This window comes from Borostomias antarcticus, assembly GCF_949987555.1.
Source record: "Borostomias antarcticus genome assembly, chromosome: 16".
NCBI classification, from domain to species: Eukaryota; Metazoa; Chordata; class Actinopteri; order Stomiiformes; family Stomiidae; genus Borostomias; species Borostomias antarcticus.
Window position 1 is genome coordinate 18,920,177 of NC_140249.1, and position 16,325 is coordinate 18,936,501.

At 46.1% G+C, this 16,325-nt stretch overlaps 1 protein-coding gene across 1 annotated transcript in view; it reads left to right on the top strand.

The window, feature by feature from the left end:
* Positions 1 to 10,420: 10,420 nt before the first annotated feature.
* cttnbp2 (cortactin binding protein 2) overlaps positions 10,421 to 16,325 on the top strand; it is a gene marked incomplete at its 3' end in the record, with an annotated part of 50,261 nt that continues 44,356 nt past the window's right edge. The window contains exons 1-2 of the mRNA XM_084450940.1: positions 10,421 to 10,510; positions 14,355 to 14,462. Coding sequence (XP_084307066.1) covers positions 10,430 to 10,510; positions 14,355 to 14,462 — 189 coding nt within the window. The 5' untranslated portion in view covers positions 10,421 to 10,429. The remainder of the gene's footprint in view (positions 10,511 to 14,354; positions 14,463 to 16,325) is intronic.

A 16,325-nucleotide genomic window follows, 5' to 3' on the forward strand; every position in this document is an offset into this window, starting at 1 on the left:
GTCTATCTAGAATGTTCCCCCGATAGGCTAGTTTCTCATGAACGGCGAGACCCGTGACAGGCGACCAATCGCTAGGATCGATTTGAACCCTGGCACCAGAACACCCACTGAACAACAGAGTGGAGTGGGAGGAGGGGATGAGTGGTGGGGTGTAGAGAGGGTGTCTGAGTGCAGCGGGAGTGGATCTGTGTGTGTGTGTGTGTTTGTGAGAGAGAGCGAGAGAGAGAGAGAGTGGGTGTATGCACATACACGAGAGAGTGTTTCATCTCTCTCATTAAGACGGAAGGATGTTACACACTATTTTAACAGGGAGGAATGAACACATCTGTAGAAAAGAGGTTTTAAATCTGCACGCCAGTATTGGGACCAACATCCACAGATTTCACACTGCATCTCATCAAAGGTTGTATACGTTACATGCCTCGCACAACCTTAACCGGTAACAGTCAGCTGATTGTCAGAACAATGTCTTTAGCTTACTTACTGTAAATGGCTCACACAGCACAATACACTCTGCTGACTTGCATTGAATGAATAAGCCAGGGTTGCAGGGTTGACTTTTTTTGAGTTTCTGATTGATTCTACTATCAGCTATCAGCTACACATACAAGCCTAAACTTATGAAATCACATGACATTAAAACACTCAACTAAACTAAACTGCAGTACAAACGGTCACACTTGTAATCTACAAAGGAGCAGCAGGAAACAGTTGTTCATTTGGACATCATAAAGTCGCCTTTTTATGGCTTTTCTTTTGAATGGCTTGAGATCTACCAGCATAGAGATCTACCAGCATAGAGATCTACCAGCATAGCCTCTGCGACCTACTGGTCGATGGCGATCATTGTGTTGGTCACCCCTGCTGTAGGGAGATGACCACAGTCCTTAACCCCAGTTAGCACCCTCCTTCCAGAGGCACGTTATCACACACACTCATACCTGCTTGACATTCAGTTGAAAAGAGAAACATCATAGGTGAGCTTGCCAATGTGTAAAAAGTAACCATAACCAGCGATTGATCACCCAGGATCACTTAATTACAGTGACAGTCCACTATGTAATGTAAATGAAGGCCAACTGAGACAGAAAGTCTCATCGACCCAGGCAGTGTATGAGTCCCAAAGTGGTAGAGTAGTATTGATAACTAGAGAGTATTGCTAACTATCGGTATCAACAAGCAATATTGGTATCGATATCTGTATCGATAAAATCGATACCCATCCCTAGTAATACAACACTTATAATGCACCACTCGTACTGTAATACATCACTAGTAACACACCACTCATAATACACCACTCGTAATACATCACAATACACCACTCGTAATACACCACTCATAATTTCATTTCATTTCAATTTCAAACCTTTATTTCAACTCGTTAGACACTGAGGTTTCCCTCATTTGCGTTATCGATGAGCTTACATCACTCGTAATACACCACTCGTAATACACCACTCATAATACACCACTGGTAATACACCACAATACACCATTCATAATACACCACTCATAATACATCACTCGTAATACACCACTCATAATACACCCCAACACACCACTCATAATACACCACTCGTACTGTAATACATCACTAGTAACACACCACTCGTAATACACCACTCATAATGCACCAATCATAATACACCACTCGTAATACATCGCTCGTAATACACCACTCATAATACACCACAACACACCACTCATAACACACCACAATACACCACTTGTAATACACCTCATAATGACAACACAGATTAAGCCTAGTCCGGGACTACAACTGAGCGTGTCTAGATCTGTGGAGGGACTACTGCCTCTTGTGGTGCCAACAGAGAGATGCAGCCAGGCCAACATTTACTTGACCCAGGGACGGAAGGAGGACGGAAGGATAACCAGACAAAGCCTTTTCTGAGCCAGGCCAAATCCAGCCTGGCTTATGTGCGTGGCTGGCTTGTTTCTGTTCAGGACTGGTAGGACGGAAGCTAGTCATGCCACTGAAATAGCTGTGAATTGAAATTACATTAAATAATATCTGATAGATGAAGACAGGTCTTGTCGCCTGGACACATCAGTTCCAAAACGTAAACAACAGCGTTTGTAGTTTCGCTCAGCATAGACAGTAATCTCTGAGAATGTCCTGCGTAGGAGTCCAATGCTCTGACCACTACTCTACTTGTGGAATTTAGGTAGGGGATGAAATGGTTGGAGTGAAATGATGAACGTGTGGAGGTTTGGGGTATAGTCCCATAAAGTCATCCCCACCGGGTCTTGAACCCTGGTCTCCAGGGTGGGAGTCCAATGCTCTCACCACTACTCTACTTGTGCAGTGGAGATCTGCGGGTTGATTTTGGTGTCCTTCTTGATTTTGGTGTACTGGGACTACTGCCTCTTGTGGTGCCAACAGACAGATGCAGGCCAACATTGTCGGGAGTAAGGGAGGGAGGGAGTGATAACCCGACAAACGCTATACTAGCTGCGCGGCTGGCCAGCCACGCACAAAAAGGAAGATGATGTGGGCCAGTTTTGACACTTACAGATGCTTCCAATGTGTGGAGCTTTTTAAAGACACACATACAAAACATTCATTTCTTTTCTTTCTATCTTTTAAAAAATTTAATAGCAGGAGCAATTGATTGACGTTAATCCAATTCACTCTTTCAGATCAGCAGTTCAATTTCGACAAGAAGAATACCCTCAACATGGAGACCCCCTATGACTACAACTCCGTCATGCATTACGACAGGTTGGTAAAGCCATGATGTCATCCTTCTGTATCTTTCATTTGTTCTTAATTTCCTCATTTGGTCACCTATAAGGTACAGCTCACCTGCAGTATTCCTTGCTTGTCCTTGTCAACAGTATTCCTTGTTTGTTCCCCAATGCACCAGTGGGGGCCTTTTCCTTTTCAAACGTCACATGTTCCTTTAATTGGTACATCACTGTTGTGCCTCATAGCTCATAGCTTGCCCCTCTCATCCTACTTCCTTCTGTCCCCTTCCAGATCTGCCTTCACCAAGAACCAGCAGCCCACCATGGTGGCTGTCCCTAACCCCAGGGTGGTGTTTGGCACTGCTACCCAGATGAGCCAGAATGCCGTCATGAGAATCAACAGGCTGTACAAATGCTAAGCAAATGCTAAACAGACTGTTTGTTTTTTATTAAAATGCAAGAGAAGTCAGTGCGAACCTAAGAGAAGTCAGTGCGAACCTAAGAGAAAGATTAATGCAACATGGTTCATCTTCTCTGCTTTAGTCTGTGCTCGGCCTTGACGGATTAGAGAATTGCATGTATCTCAGGTGTCACTGTGTCTTCATTAGTATTGCTTCCACCCTCACTTGCCCATTGGGTTGTGGGTGCGATCTTGAGTCATCCAGGGGCCTTTTTAGCTCAGGTCTAACCACTAGGGGGCGATATATCATAATAGTGCTGAAAAGCTTCTTCCCATTTGGCCCATTGGGCAAGGCTGCTGGACATTCAGTTGAGAATGAGGTCATTTTTAGGTCCATCAGACTTCTGACGTTCTTTGACGTTTAATTATTGGAATGTGTATCAAAATGACATCCCTGATTTGTGACTGCTATGCAACTTATGCCAGAATGGGGAGTCGGTCCTCATCGTCAAACACACACAACCCAAGGGCTCTGTTTGTCCTGCTTCTGCTTCATTCAATCAACTGTTTGCTTTGAGTGTTTGCCCTCCAACAGATATCGGGCCTACATTAGCTGTAGCCTACTAAACCTCTGACCACACAAATCCCTATATCTTCATTACCTGCAAAAGCTAAACACAGGATATCACTCACTGTGTGTTTAGAGCTTTATGGATGTCTGGCTCCTATCCCAATAGACACCCACATACTGGCTTTGTGAACTGATCTACAGGGAAGGCACACTCCGCCGCAAAAGATTCAGGCTGCAATGCTGAATTGAGACAGTGTGAAACTATAAACATAACCTTTGCGTTCGGTGTGGTACTGTAAAGATCTATGGCCTAGAGAGAAATATTGTATAGGGTTAACCTTGTCTGAGTTCATGCATGTAATATGATATATCAGATATTCGTCTTAGTATCAGGATAATAACAGTATTACAGCATTGAGGAATGAAATCCTGTGGTAGAAAGACTTTTAATCATGTGACTCTTAGGAGGGGGAGAGATCGGAAAACACATCTGGCCTTTCAGGAAATGACCTTCCTTTCACCTGCCCCCCCCAACATTACCTCATAAATGAACACAAGCCTAAACTTTGCCTCTCTCTCTCTATTTCTCTCTAATTCTCTCTCTGTTTCTCTCTGTCTCTCTCTCTCTCTCGCTCTCTCTCTCTCTCATACAGTATATATATATATATATTATATAACTTTGTCCCATCATTTCTTTTACTGACTAAATACACAGACCATTGTATGCAGTTTCCATGCAGCCTACTTCTTAGGTAGAGGACATGAAGTAAGAGTTAAGATGTCTTGAGACTAAAACCAATATCAATGGAGCAGAACAGGATCCCCTACATTTCTGGTTCTAGAGATTGACAGGGCCTCTGAATTAGGGTGCTTGTCTGTCAGTGACAGCTAAAACCTTGGAGACATGTCATCTCTGTCTGGTGCCCAGAGCTGAATGTCATGTTTGAGGAGTGATGGCTGTGATCAGGTGTTTATATACGTGTACCAAGCTATTGCCAAACACTTGTCTGAGATAGATAGATAGATAGATAGATAGATAGATAGATAGATAGATAGATAGATAGATAGATAGATAGATAGATAGATAGATAGATAGATAGATAGATAGATAGATAGATAGATAGATAGATAGATAGATAGATAGATAGATAGATAGATAGATAGATAGATCTGAACAGATTGTAGGCTATGGGTGAATGTGTCTCTTTTGTCATTACTTGGTGTGACAGCACGTGAGCACATAAAGATACAGTATATTCATTAAAAAGGATTGTCTGAATATAACCAAACCTGTTATGAGTGAATACTGGCCCAGATACTCAAAACATACCCATAGCAGAGAGGGCTTGACATATGACGTCTCATATTGGATTATACGATTTGGCTGCAGTCAAGCGACGCGATGACTCATCTCGGTGGTATTTTGAGCATCTTTGAACAAGTGTGTCATTCTCTCTGGCACTCGGTGCCCTGTATCGGGGTCGTGACCCCATATGCCGGTGCGGGCAGGGAGGGTCAGTCGGAGGGGGCGAGAGGGGGAAACCCTGTCACCCCCAATACCCCCCCCCCCCCACAGACCTAGCTTTTTCCACACCTCTCTCCACATGGCCAAAACAATCTGGAGTTCAACGCTCTCAAGACAGTGGAGATGATTGTAGACTTTAGGAAGAATCCAGCCCCACCCACCCCCCATCACACTGAATGACCCCCCAGTGACCACTGTGGTCTCCTTCTGCATCCTGGGCACGACCATCTCAAGTGGGAGCTGAACATCAGCTCCCTCGCCAAAAAAGCACAGCAGAGGATATACCTCCTGAGGCAGCTGAAGAAATTCAACCTGCCAAAGGCAGTGATGGTACGGGGCGGCTGTGGCTCAGTGGTAGAGTGGGTCGTTCAGTGATCGAAGGGTCAGTGGTTCGAATCCCAGCTCCGACTGTCCACATGTCGAAGTGTCCTTGAGCAAGACACCTAACCCCAAAATTGCTCCCAATGAGCAGGTTGGCGCCTTGCATGGCAGCTTCGGCCATTGGTGTGTGAATGTGTGTGTGAATGGGTGAACGAGAGGCCATTGTAAAGCGCTTTGTCCCTTAGGGGTGAGAAAAGCGCTATATAAGTGCAGTCCATTTACCATTTACCATTTTACTCTTCTACACCTCCATCATCGAGTCCATCCTCACCTCCTCCATCACCGTCTGGTTCTCAGCTGCTACAGCCAAGGACCAGGGCAGACTGCAACACATCATCCGCTCTGCTGAGAGGGTGATGTGCTGTAGACTACCATCCCTACAGGATCTGCACGCCTCCGGGACACTAAAACGGGCCGACGGAATCGCAGCCGACCCCTCCCATCCTGGACACAGTCTCTTTGCCCCACTTCCCTCTGGCAGGACACCGAGTCCACCTTCCACAAAAACAGCTTCTGTCCCACGGCCATCACACTCATAAACAAGGCTCGTGTCCCCCCAAGACGCCCCCCCCCCCTCCCACACTGACGCTATACCCCCTGCACCATCTGCACCCCACCCCTGATTGTACCACATGCCTTAACGGCACACACACACACACACACACAGACTGCACTCACTGTACATAACACCACTCACCCACCATACTATAATCTGCACACACACTGTACATACACTCACCACACCCCATTCTGTATAGTAAACATACTGTATTGTGCCTCCCCCTTTATTTTTAACTGTATATTGTAATTTGTGCATTGCACTGCATTTTGTTGCACTGTTTTTTGTACTGTTCTGCACTGTCGTGTCTTTGCACTGTCCTGTCCTGTCCTGTCCTGTCCTGTCCTGTCCTGTCCTGTCCTGTCCTGTCCTGTCCTGTCCTGCACTCTGCCCTTTGTCGTCTACATCAGCGTATGCCTTAACCCTAGTCAAATTCCTAGTATGTGTGAGCCATATACATTACATTACATTACATTTACATTACATTACAGTCATTTAGCAGACGCTTTTATCCAAAGCGACTAACAATAATTGCATTTAACGTAGGAAGAGCCAATGTACTACTACTTGCCAGAACTCACAAGTCCATCTTCTCTCTAAAACAAGTGACTAAGAGCATAATCTAGTGCTGAAGGCAAAGTACAAGATTAGCAATCTAAAGTACAGTGCAATATAATATAATACAATAAAATACAATAAGTGCTTAGTGCTTATACATGGCAATAAACTGATCTGGAGTCTCTTGAGTCTTGACATGGATTGGGTCTCTCTCCTTGCACTCGTCTGGTCTTTAGCCGTCCATCTCACTCCCCTACTTTCCCCGTCTGTGCTTCCTCTCTGTCTGTTCTTTCCTGTTCAGCGTTTTTTTTATTTCTACTGCAGCTAGGAACATATGCAGTTGTAAAATGTCCATGTTTCAGCAAGTTATAAGACATTCTGTGTTGAATAAAAAGATGAGACCAGGCAACAGATACACCTTAAAAGGGTTATTACACTGTGCACATTGAAGACATAGGGGAAAAAAAAACATAACAGAAAATAACTTCAAGGCTCAAGGCTAAATCCCACAGATGGTATTGATGTTATTAATCAAAGCATATTTCAGGTGCGTTCACCGGAGAGGCCTATGATAGTAGTGAGCACACCACATCAATGCCTTTAAAGTCCCGGCCACTGTTCACCACAATGACATGCTTCTCCTCCTCTGGGGTTGGTTTAATTTGGGAGGGACATCAAAGTGTCGAGTCATCGCTGCAGCGTTTCGCAAGAAACACCTGCCCCTCACAGACAGGATATTACCATTTTTTTGAGGGGGGAGAGGGAGAGAGAGAGAGAGGGGGGGGGGCTGCAGGGAAGAGGAAGAGAGAGGGGGGGGGGGGGACACAGTGGCGAGGTTTGTTCAGCTGCAGCAGCGGTGCTAGGGTCTGAACAGAGGCCTGTTTCAGTCGCTGGGCAGCCACTCGGGACAATCCGGAAGAGATGTGGCCCAGTTCCGTCCATCCCCCCCTCTCTCTCTCTGTCCGTATAGAGTCACTGTCCAGACTCGCTGCGTCCACCCATTCCAAGCTCTCACCACGACACAGGATCCGGGAGTCGCTTAGCTTTCTTGTATTTTTTTTTTACGGATACCGTCTGGCTCGAGAAACAGCTGGGGCCTCACACACAGGGCCCAGTGATGGCCGCCCGGCCGGCGTTCCCCTCAGTTCGCCCCGCCCCTCGTCGTTAAAGAGAAACTGTTGTGCCCTGCTGTGTGTACCAACAATGAGCAAGTCAATACGAGCCAATTCTCCCTGGAGGACTGCGCGTGCGGATGTGTGTGTACGTGTGTGTGTGTGTGTTGTGGCGGTAGGTGGGCGAAAGGGCAGTGAGACCCCCTGCCCCCAAAGCTGGGGCCCCCATCTATCACCCTGTCCACACGTCTCCGGTTACAGTGCTCCGTCTGTCACTCACTCACCATCATCCCTCGTTCACAGCTTCCTCCGCTGCCCTCCCTCAACCGCGTCTCCCGGCGGCGCGGGGACTCGCCCCGTACACCATTACGGGTCATCGGCGCAACGCTCTCAAGACCCGGCCGAGGGCCACTTCCCCGTGCCGACGGTCAACCATCAGTGTGAGTGCAGAATAATAGAAAGGTGTCATCGTTAAATGTGCAGAATCAGATTCGTCTCTAGACTCTCGATACCGTGCTTCAGCTCAGCTGTAATTGGCGCAGCTGTTCATCACCTGAGCATGTTCCATCACGCGGGCCAAACTTCATTATATTACTGTTCACATGCTCCTGTGCACAGATGTATACAGACTGGGCCGTAATGTAATTTGAGCAACCGGGGGCCGGGGGTCTACCCACAACCCCCTGCTAGCCCTGCGCAGACACCAGGCAACCAACAGGCCCAACATGAGTCAGTGTTCAATCAGGGGCCGGGTGACCGGGAACAGTAGTTCCCTTCAGCTGGTTAAAAACACACAGACGGATACCAGAGTTTGAACACACACAGCGGCTTAGTAACTGACCAGAGAAAGAGGTCGAAGCCACAACAAGGCAGTTGGGCCATTGAAGATGCTCTCTGTCTCGCCTCAAGGACAGTATACTGACACTGAGGACTAGATGAAGAGAGCTGAGGCATAGAATTGGAATAGATGTTTTGTCACAGTTGAGTATTCGTATTTATATATCCATGTAATGAATGGGACACGTTCTGGTCTACGTATGTCAGACTTACTGGGTTTACATAATGACATGCATACACAACGCTAGTGACACTTTACTAAGGATGACTGGGATGTACAGTCTGTTCACTCACTCTAGACACATTTAGTGAACTGTAAGTCACTTTGGTTAAAGCGTCTGCTAAATTACTAAGATGCAAATGATACCGTATGTACAGAAATAGGACCCATAAAGAGGTCAAATTGATAATGCCACAGCTGCTTCCTCTGAGTCCCTCATGGGTCCCCCTATAAATCATGGCACGTTTCCTAGAGGGGGAAAAGATGGTCTCCACACAAGATCTCTCTATGGATCTGTATCAGATTTAGATGAGTTTTGGATCATGATGGGACAGTCATAAAATATATTAAATGATATAAAAGATATCTGGTGTGACAGCAAGACTTGTGGTGGATGCCCTCTTTAAACGGGCTATTGCCTCTTCAAGGACCACAGCTAAATTGTTATTATACTGGTACTTTACATGCATTATGTCATTAACTGTGGAAGGAAAAGTCGGTGGAAAATCACTTTCACCCTTGAGAAACAGGACATTGTGTGGGCTCTATGCCTAATGCCTCCAGGCCATTCCACTTGAAGCCATGGGTAGCCTACTGCCCCAGCTATCTGAAACAGTGTAGGCTACATGGTTTCCTTCACATTGTAATGTGTTACAGCATTAATAGACATGGCTGGGCTATCTGGTAATATTTCCCATTTGACCCAAATAGACACTTGTGACCCCATTCGGCTCGGAAATGACCAAGTGGGGATCAGCGCTCTAATTCCAAAATGGCACATCTGGAAGCCAGTGTAGGCCAGGCCTATATGTGTCCATCTGGAGACTGCTGACGAAAATACACAAATGTGTGATTGCCAAGAGCATATGACGAACACTACTTGGGATGCATGCTTTTAATAAACACATGAAAGGCTATATAGACCGTTTCTTGTGGTAGGGAAATCCCCCTTTACTCGGCATACACGAGGAATAATGATTGGGGTTTTTTCATTACTTGAAGGCTGCAGTAGCCAAAATGCATTTTACTATATGGGCCTTGTTTGATGTATCATGCCGTTTCAGATTGTCTTGCAGTTCAACTGCTCTGAACTGGACATGTATGAGTCACAGCAATTAGGACTGGCTAAGCCTATAGGCTACTCTGTTATTTACACATTATCTGAGGCGTGAAAGGATAGCCTAAATAGCCTAGGTGCGGTGGCAGGTTTAGATAGAAATACTAGGGCATAATCTTGTCTGTTTATCTCGGCAAATGCTCTTGTCACTTAAACGCGCACCTCCTTTCAAGTTGAGAGAGCACATGAGGATTCGCATCTGGAATACGCCTCGGTCCACGCCTACTGCCAAAATTCTCCTCCCAACCTGCGCGCCACTAACGGCAGGATACTGTCTCATTCGTGGGGACATATTTTTCCCATCTTGAATTTTTTACTATTCGAGGTTATTACCGTATGTGATTTGCATTCAGCAGTGTAATAGTTAATCAGTACCGAATGCGTTGTTCTATGTTGTGTGTGGTGCCCTCACTCCAGAAGACCGCTACAGCAGGAAGATGGCGTCGGAGGGAGCGAGCGGGGAACAACCTCCTCCCATACAAACACTGGCAACCACAGGGCTCGGGAATGTCGAAGCGGTAAGACGTTTTCAAGAAAATATAGCCCGACAAATAATCGGTTCACCCATGTTTCTGTTAAGATACACGGATGGGGAGAAACGGTAGTGCGCGTCAATTTCATCTGGAAGCGCAGTTTAACGTTAGGTTATCTCATGGAGCAACAGCAATATATTCTTCTTACAACAATGTAGCGAACACAGGAAAACAACAGCTCTATCAGTTTGGTCGGAATGATGCTATCTGGGCTCGTCTCTTGAGAGTCTAAATTGTTATCTACAAAATCTGACGTTTTTGTAACCGTTTGAATAGGCTACCTCTTATGGCTCAGATTGAATTGGAATTGCTGTCGGCCTCACTGGTTAGTGGTCTAACAATTCCTATGTGTTATTTTTTCCCATTCTCAAATGCCTAGCAAGCTCAATATGAGAAAGCAACGTAATGCAAGGTTAGTCTAACACAACCTTTTCCCCATGCCTACAAACGACAAAGCTCTAGAACTTAAAACAAAATATGGAAATGTATTGTAGGCCTCCTCGTAACGACTTTGATGTTGGAATATTGTTCTCTTGGGCAGCTGCATAGGCTACTTGCATAAAATTTCTGGGGGCAAAAGGGCCCTTCGTATGCTACTTTCCGTGGGGGCCCCGAATGCTGAATTCTCAATTTATGTCCGTACAAAACAGTAATTTAACATTTCAGCCGATCGCATGTGACCAGTTACCAACAGAATGATATCTAATAGATATATAGACATATAGATAGATGGATAGAGATAAGTATGTAGCCTACTTATCCCCGAAGGAAACGGTTGAATAAAGCCTAAAGTAGGCTATTTGTTGCACTGATCGTGGCACCACTTGTTTACCCACATATAGCTGGGATTTCTCACACCAGACCCGCAGGTTGCAACATATGTGCCAGGGCACCGGCTTGCTACCCCTCTGAGCAAATTAATCAGTCTGTTGCCCCGCGGGAGGGGGGCCGTTTCTGGTATGCTCGGTTGGGCCCATGTGCTCCGTCAGTCCGTCCGTCCGTCCGGTCGTCCATTGCTAGTATCGATTAGTCAGTTCATGCAGAATGGGCAGTCTGCCATATACCCACCGACTCTTGATTAGTCCTTTCCTACCCTCTATTCTTTTCCCATTGAATGGTAATTTAGCGCAAGTTAGTGTATTCACTGTTTCAGTCACACTTACATTAAACAATTATAGTGGATTTATTCATGGTTGGGTTCAAAGGGTAATGGAAACATCGACTTTTAGAATAGAAAGTGGAGTTCAGGGATTCAGGCGAGAGGGACAGAAGGCGAGCTGTTGAAATGAGAGGAAGAAATGTGGGAGGTGGTAGAGAGAGAGAGAGAGAGAGAGAGAGAGATGGAGGGAGGCAGGGGAGAAGGGGGTGTTCACCGGAGACGTTTCTAAATCGGTCTTAATTTCAGTGACTCAGCTGGCATAGCTCGGAGTAGGTGTCAGTCAGCCCCATCTGAGCGTGCTCAGTGCACCCGTGGCTCGGCCCGGGGTTAGTGTACAGTTAAATGTCTCGTAGCGTTCAGCTGAACAGGTGCTCTGACCTCTTCTGCTTGACCGTATATCTCTCGCAAGCAGTGCTGCCAGCCAGGCTGCTTCTTAGGGGGCTTCCGCTAGTACGAACCCCCATGCCTGCCGCGGTTAAATAAAGCACTTTGCTCTTTGCATACCCCTGCAAGACCCTCTTTTGTTGGAGCTCGGTAGGGGAGTTTCTCTTGTGAAGAGCTCTGAATGGCCGGTCCTCTTGGTTTGGAGAGGGGTCAGAGGTTGATGAATGGTGTTCCGCTGGTCACCTCCCCCCAATTCAGCCTCGCCAGTAGTTACAACTTGCCTCAATGGATGTGAATGTGGCACCTTCCTGCGCTAGTCAATATAGCTAAGCCTTTTAGCAGTAAATTTACCCCATCATGGAACATGGAGCCTCTTTTCCATCTCTTCCCTTTTACCCACTCATTTAGGATAAAGTGTCAGTTAAGTGGTTTAACTCTGTTGAAACGACCTGTGTCTATTACAAATTCCCTTGTAATGAACGGACTGAGAGGTGCCTGCAGGAACTTAGCCCAAGACATCGGCTCTGAACTGGAAACTTTCTAGTCTAGCTTGTTCCAGGACAAACTTTTGCTCCCCTTCGCAATGTTCTGATGTGAAGTGACACGAGCCCGATTAACTAAGATGCAGCGAGGCTCTGAACACTAGCCAGGCCGCCGCCGGGCGCCCTCTGAACACAGCTTAGGAACACATTAGCATTAGCTTGCCTCACCTGCTCGCTGCGTAGAAACGGATCGACTGAGACTGGAGGCCACCTAACGTGACAGCAAGGCTTATTGGGTACCGTCAAACCAGGCCTTCCCAGACCTCCCATTACCCAGATGCCTCAGCTCGAAGGGAGAACACAGCGGGGTGGCGGGAATCAATCTCTGAAGACAGGAAGTGAATGCGTCAGTCGCAGGATACTCTACTTTTAACTCCACGTTGCCTTGCTCAAAAAGGGGATGTGTATTTTAACGTGCCGGTTCGAAATTAGAGCTATGTTACTAACGCAAGCGGTTGACACTTGTCTCCGGGTAAAGGGCAAGGGACACTTTAAGACCTGAAGCAGCTTGCTTGAATCTCAACATACATCACTCTCCAAGTCGTATATCGTCTGGGATTTAAGAGAGGTCTTTGATGGCGGCTGTGGATCAATGATGAAATGGAACAGTCTTGGCAGACGTTCAAATGTAAGATGTAAATCAGATGTCTGATTTACTGATTGAATGCCCCACCCCAAGTGTACAGGTAGAAATGTGTTCTCTGTATAGAACGCTTGTGACCAGAGGCAAGGAGGCCATTCTCCCTCCTAATATTCTCCATTTATTGGATTATTAGTTGAATGAATGAATAAATAAGGCTCTGGGGAATCAAATGGAATTGAAAAAGATGAATTTGGATGTGTGCGCGAAGGCTTCAAAGATTTTCGCCCACCAGATGTTTCATCTCCGTCATCAATCTCACCGTACGATAACTTTCTCGATGGATATTGTAATCTCACTGTGCAATGTTATCTCTTAATCTCTCTAATCTCTAATCTCAATGTTTGTCCTTCATATAATGCACCTCTGGATTGAATTCACTCAATCACTTTTGCTCTTTTTCTATACAAGCTGTAAATCAGGACCATTCTTACTCGGTCAAAACAAGCAGGTCAAAGTTTCACATAGTATCTTGGAATGTAGTCGAACCAGTCGTGTGGCTCTCCAGACGGGGCAGCTGGGGCCGGTAAACAGAGAGGAACATACATCTTTATTTTCTTTTTACCGACATGGGAGGAAAAGCTTTTAATTGATTTACGATGCAGCAGAAAGTGGTCTGTCTGCGCACAGTTACTGTCATCCTCTGCCCAATCGCCCTGCAGCTGTTACTGACGCCATATCAGCGCTTAATGATCTGCTCTAATGTAATTGGACCTTAATGGCCCCCCAGGTATAGCCAGATATGAAGCTTAATTTTGGGGAGGGTACTTTTAATGAGACTCATTTAGAATGAATTGTATTTGTTGTGCAATTTCATTGTAACTACAGTTCCCAAGAAGTCATATTTGATGGCTGTTTTTAACACATTGTTGGGTTTCATTCCCATGTTGATTTCATCTTAAATAGGACGTCAACATGCTATGTCATGTAAAATGGGGAAGCAATTTTAATACCCTATTTTTTTGTTTACTGTTTGCTAATGTATCACACGTCTGTGTTTAGATATGTTTCCTGTCTGTTTAGCAGCTCAGTTTGTACATAAGACCAGGGCTATGTGTATGTCTCAGATTAACATACCTATGTGTGTGTGTGTGTGTGTTGCAGAAATGTGAGTTTAACATGGATAATCTGAGCAAGCCAGAACTGCTGACCCTGCTGAGCATCATGGAGGGGGAGCTGGAGGCCCGTGACCTGGTCATAGAGGCCCTGAGGGTGAGTCTGCAACCGCACACTGAACACCATGGCACCGCACACGGACCACTCACACACACGCACATTCAAACAAACACCAAACGTTGAGCATAATGGCACTGATACACTTACTCTACCGCACGCACGGACACACACACACACACAAACACACACCTGGCTGCTCCTTTGACAGGCCTATGCCACTGGGACCCGAGTCAATCCCACAGAGCTCGCTGACTTGCATTCTCACTGCAGATGCTCTACACAGATCTCTTGGCTTTATCTGACACATGGAATGGTGTGTGATACGGATGAGGGATGGAATGGTGTGTGATACGGATGATGGATGGAATGGTGTGTGATACGGATGAGGGATGGTGTCGTCGTCGTAGATTGTTGTTCCCGCGGCGTGTGTAAAGATCTCCCTGAATCTCCACACACGCCCAAACAAGGTTTGGTCAGGGTGAATTGAACACAGCGTATTTGTAATGCGTGTTTTAACGTTGCCTAACGCTTGACTTGGAAACTTGACGAATTTGAAACGAGAAACATCCATGTAATTTCTTCAAACTCAACAAGGTACTGTATAAACGCAGCAAAACGTAGCAAAACATTTCTACCATCTTATCAAACAAACATGCAGTTTGTACAGTCCTGTTCTGTAGTTCAGGTCTGTCTCCCGTAAGTGCACAGAAATAAGCAGACCTGTATGCTATTGCCTTTGTTGATGTTGAACTGGTTTCTCCAGGAGCCAGACAGAGATTCGGAAGAAGGCCAACAAGACAAAACGTCACGATAAAATAACTGCATATGGAGCCAGAGTATGCAACCATTTTTTTCTTTCTTCCTTATGATCAGTTGTTCCAGTGACCATCAGAACCTCACAAGCGTAGCTTGGTGTGCGATACCTTTTCGTTATAGACATTTCTAAGATAGGCTTTCCTAACCCGTATGTAATGGTGGCCATGTGGTATACCTCTCTTGCAGGGGACAGAACCCACAGCTGAGTCTGCTCTTTAAACCCCATTGTAAACCTGTAATTCACGTCGAGCTAAGCGGCTTCTAGGCTCAGCAGGTGTGGCGCTTGCTACGTTTAGCGCGGATGAGGTTGAATGGATGATTGTTATGTGGATGACACTACATAAATGAGATAATTTGGATGATGGATCTGTGACTCGGCAGGCTGATGGCCATCTGGCGCGGTGCCGAGCGTCTAGACGGTCAAGGTGATGTGTCCTGTGTCTCTGTGTCCCCCTCTCCTCCAGGCTCGCTGTCCTCCTCAGGCTAGGCTAATGGCAAAGTTATTTTTGAATTCACCTTTTTTCCGACTGTTTCTCCGTGCCGTATTTGGGTCAGATTCACTGCCATATTTTTGCCCATGCTCCACTTTTAGGCCGTCCTCTTCAAGTTTTTAATAGCTTCTTAATGTGGAGTGCTTCAGCAGGTCTGGTACCAAGGCTGCTGATCCTGGATAGAGAGCTTTTCTCTCTCTCTTTTCTCTCTCTTTTCTCTCGTTTTCTACAGCACAGCAGGACGACAAGGAATCCGGTTGCTTGGCTTACTCTGTTTGTTGTTTTTGAGAAGTGATATTGGTGCAGGCGTCGGCCGTGTTTCTAGCCGCGGTTGTGAGATACTGTGTCTTTCTCTCCTTATATCGACCCGACTGGGACTCAACATCGTTATTCTATTTTCAACCGGGCTCCACGTCTGGGCATCGGCCTAAGAGGCTTTGCTTGGTTTGAATCTATATTCTGTAGTTCTCTCTCTCTCTCCTTTATTCTCCTCTCTCTCTTTCTCCCTATCCCTTTCATCCCTCCCTCCCCTCTCTCTCTCTCTCTCTCTCTCTCTCTCTCTCTCTCTCTGTCTCTGTCTCTCTCCCTCTCC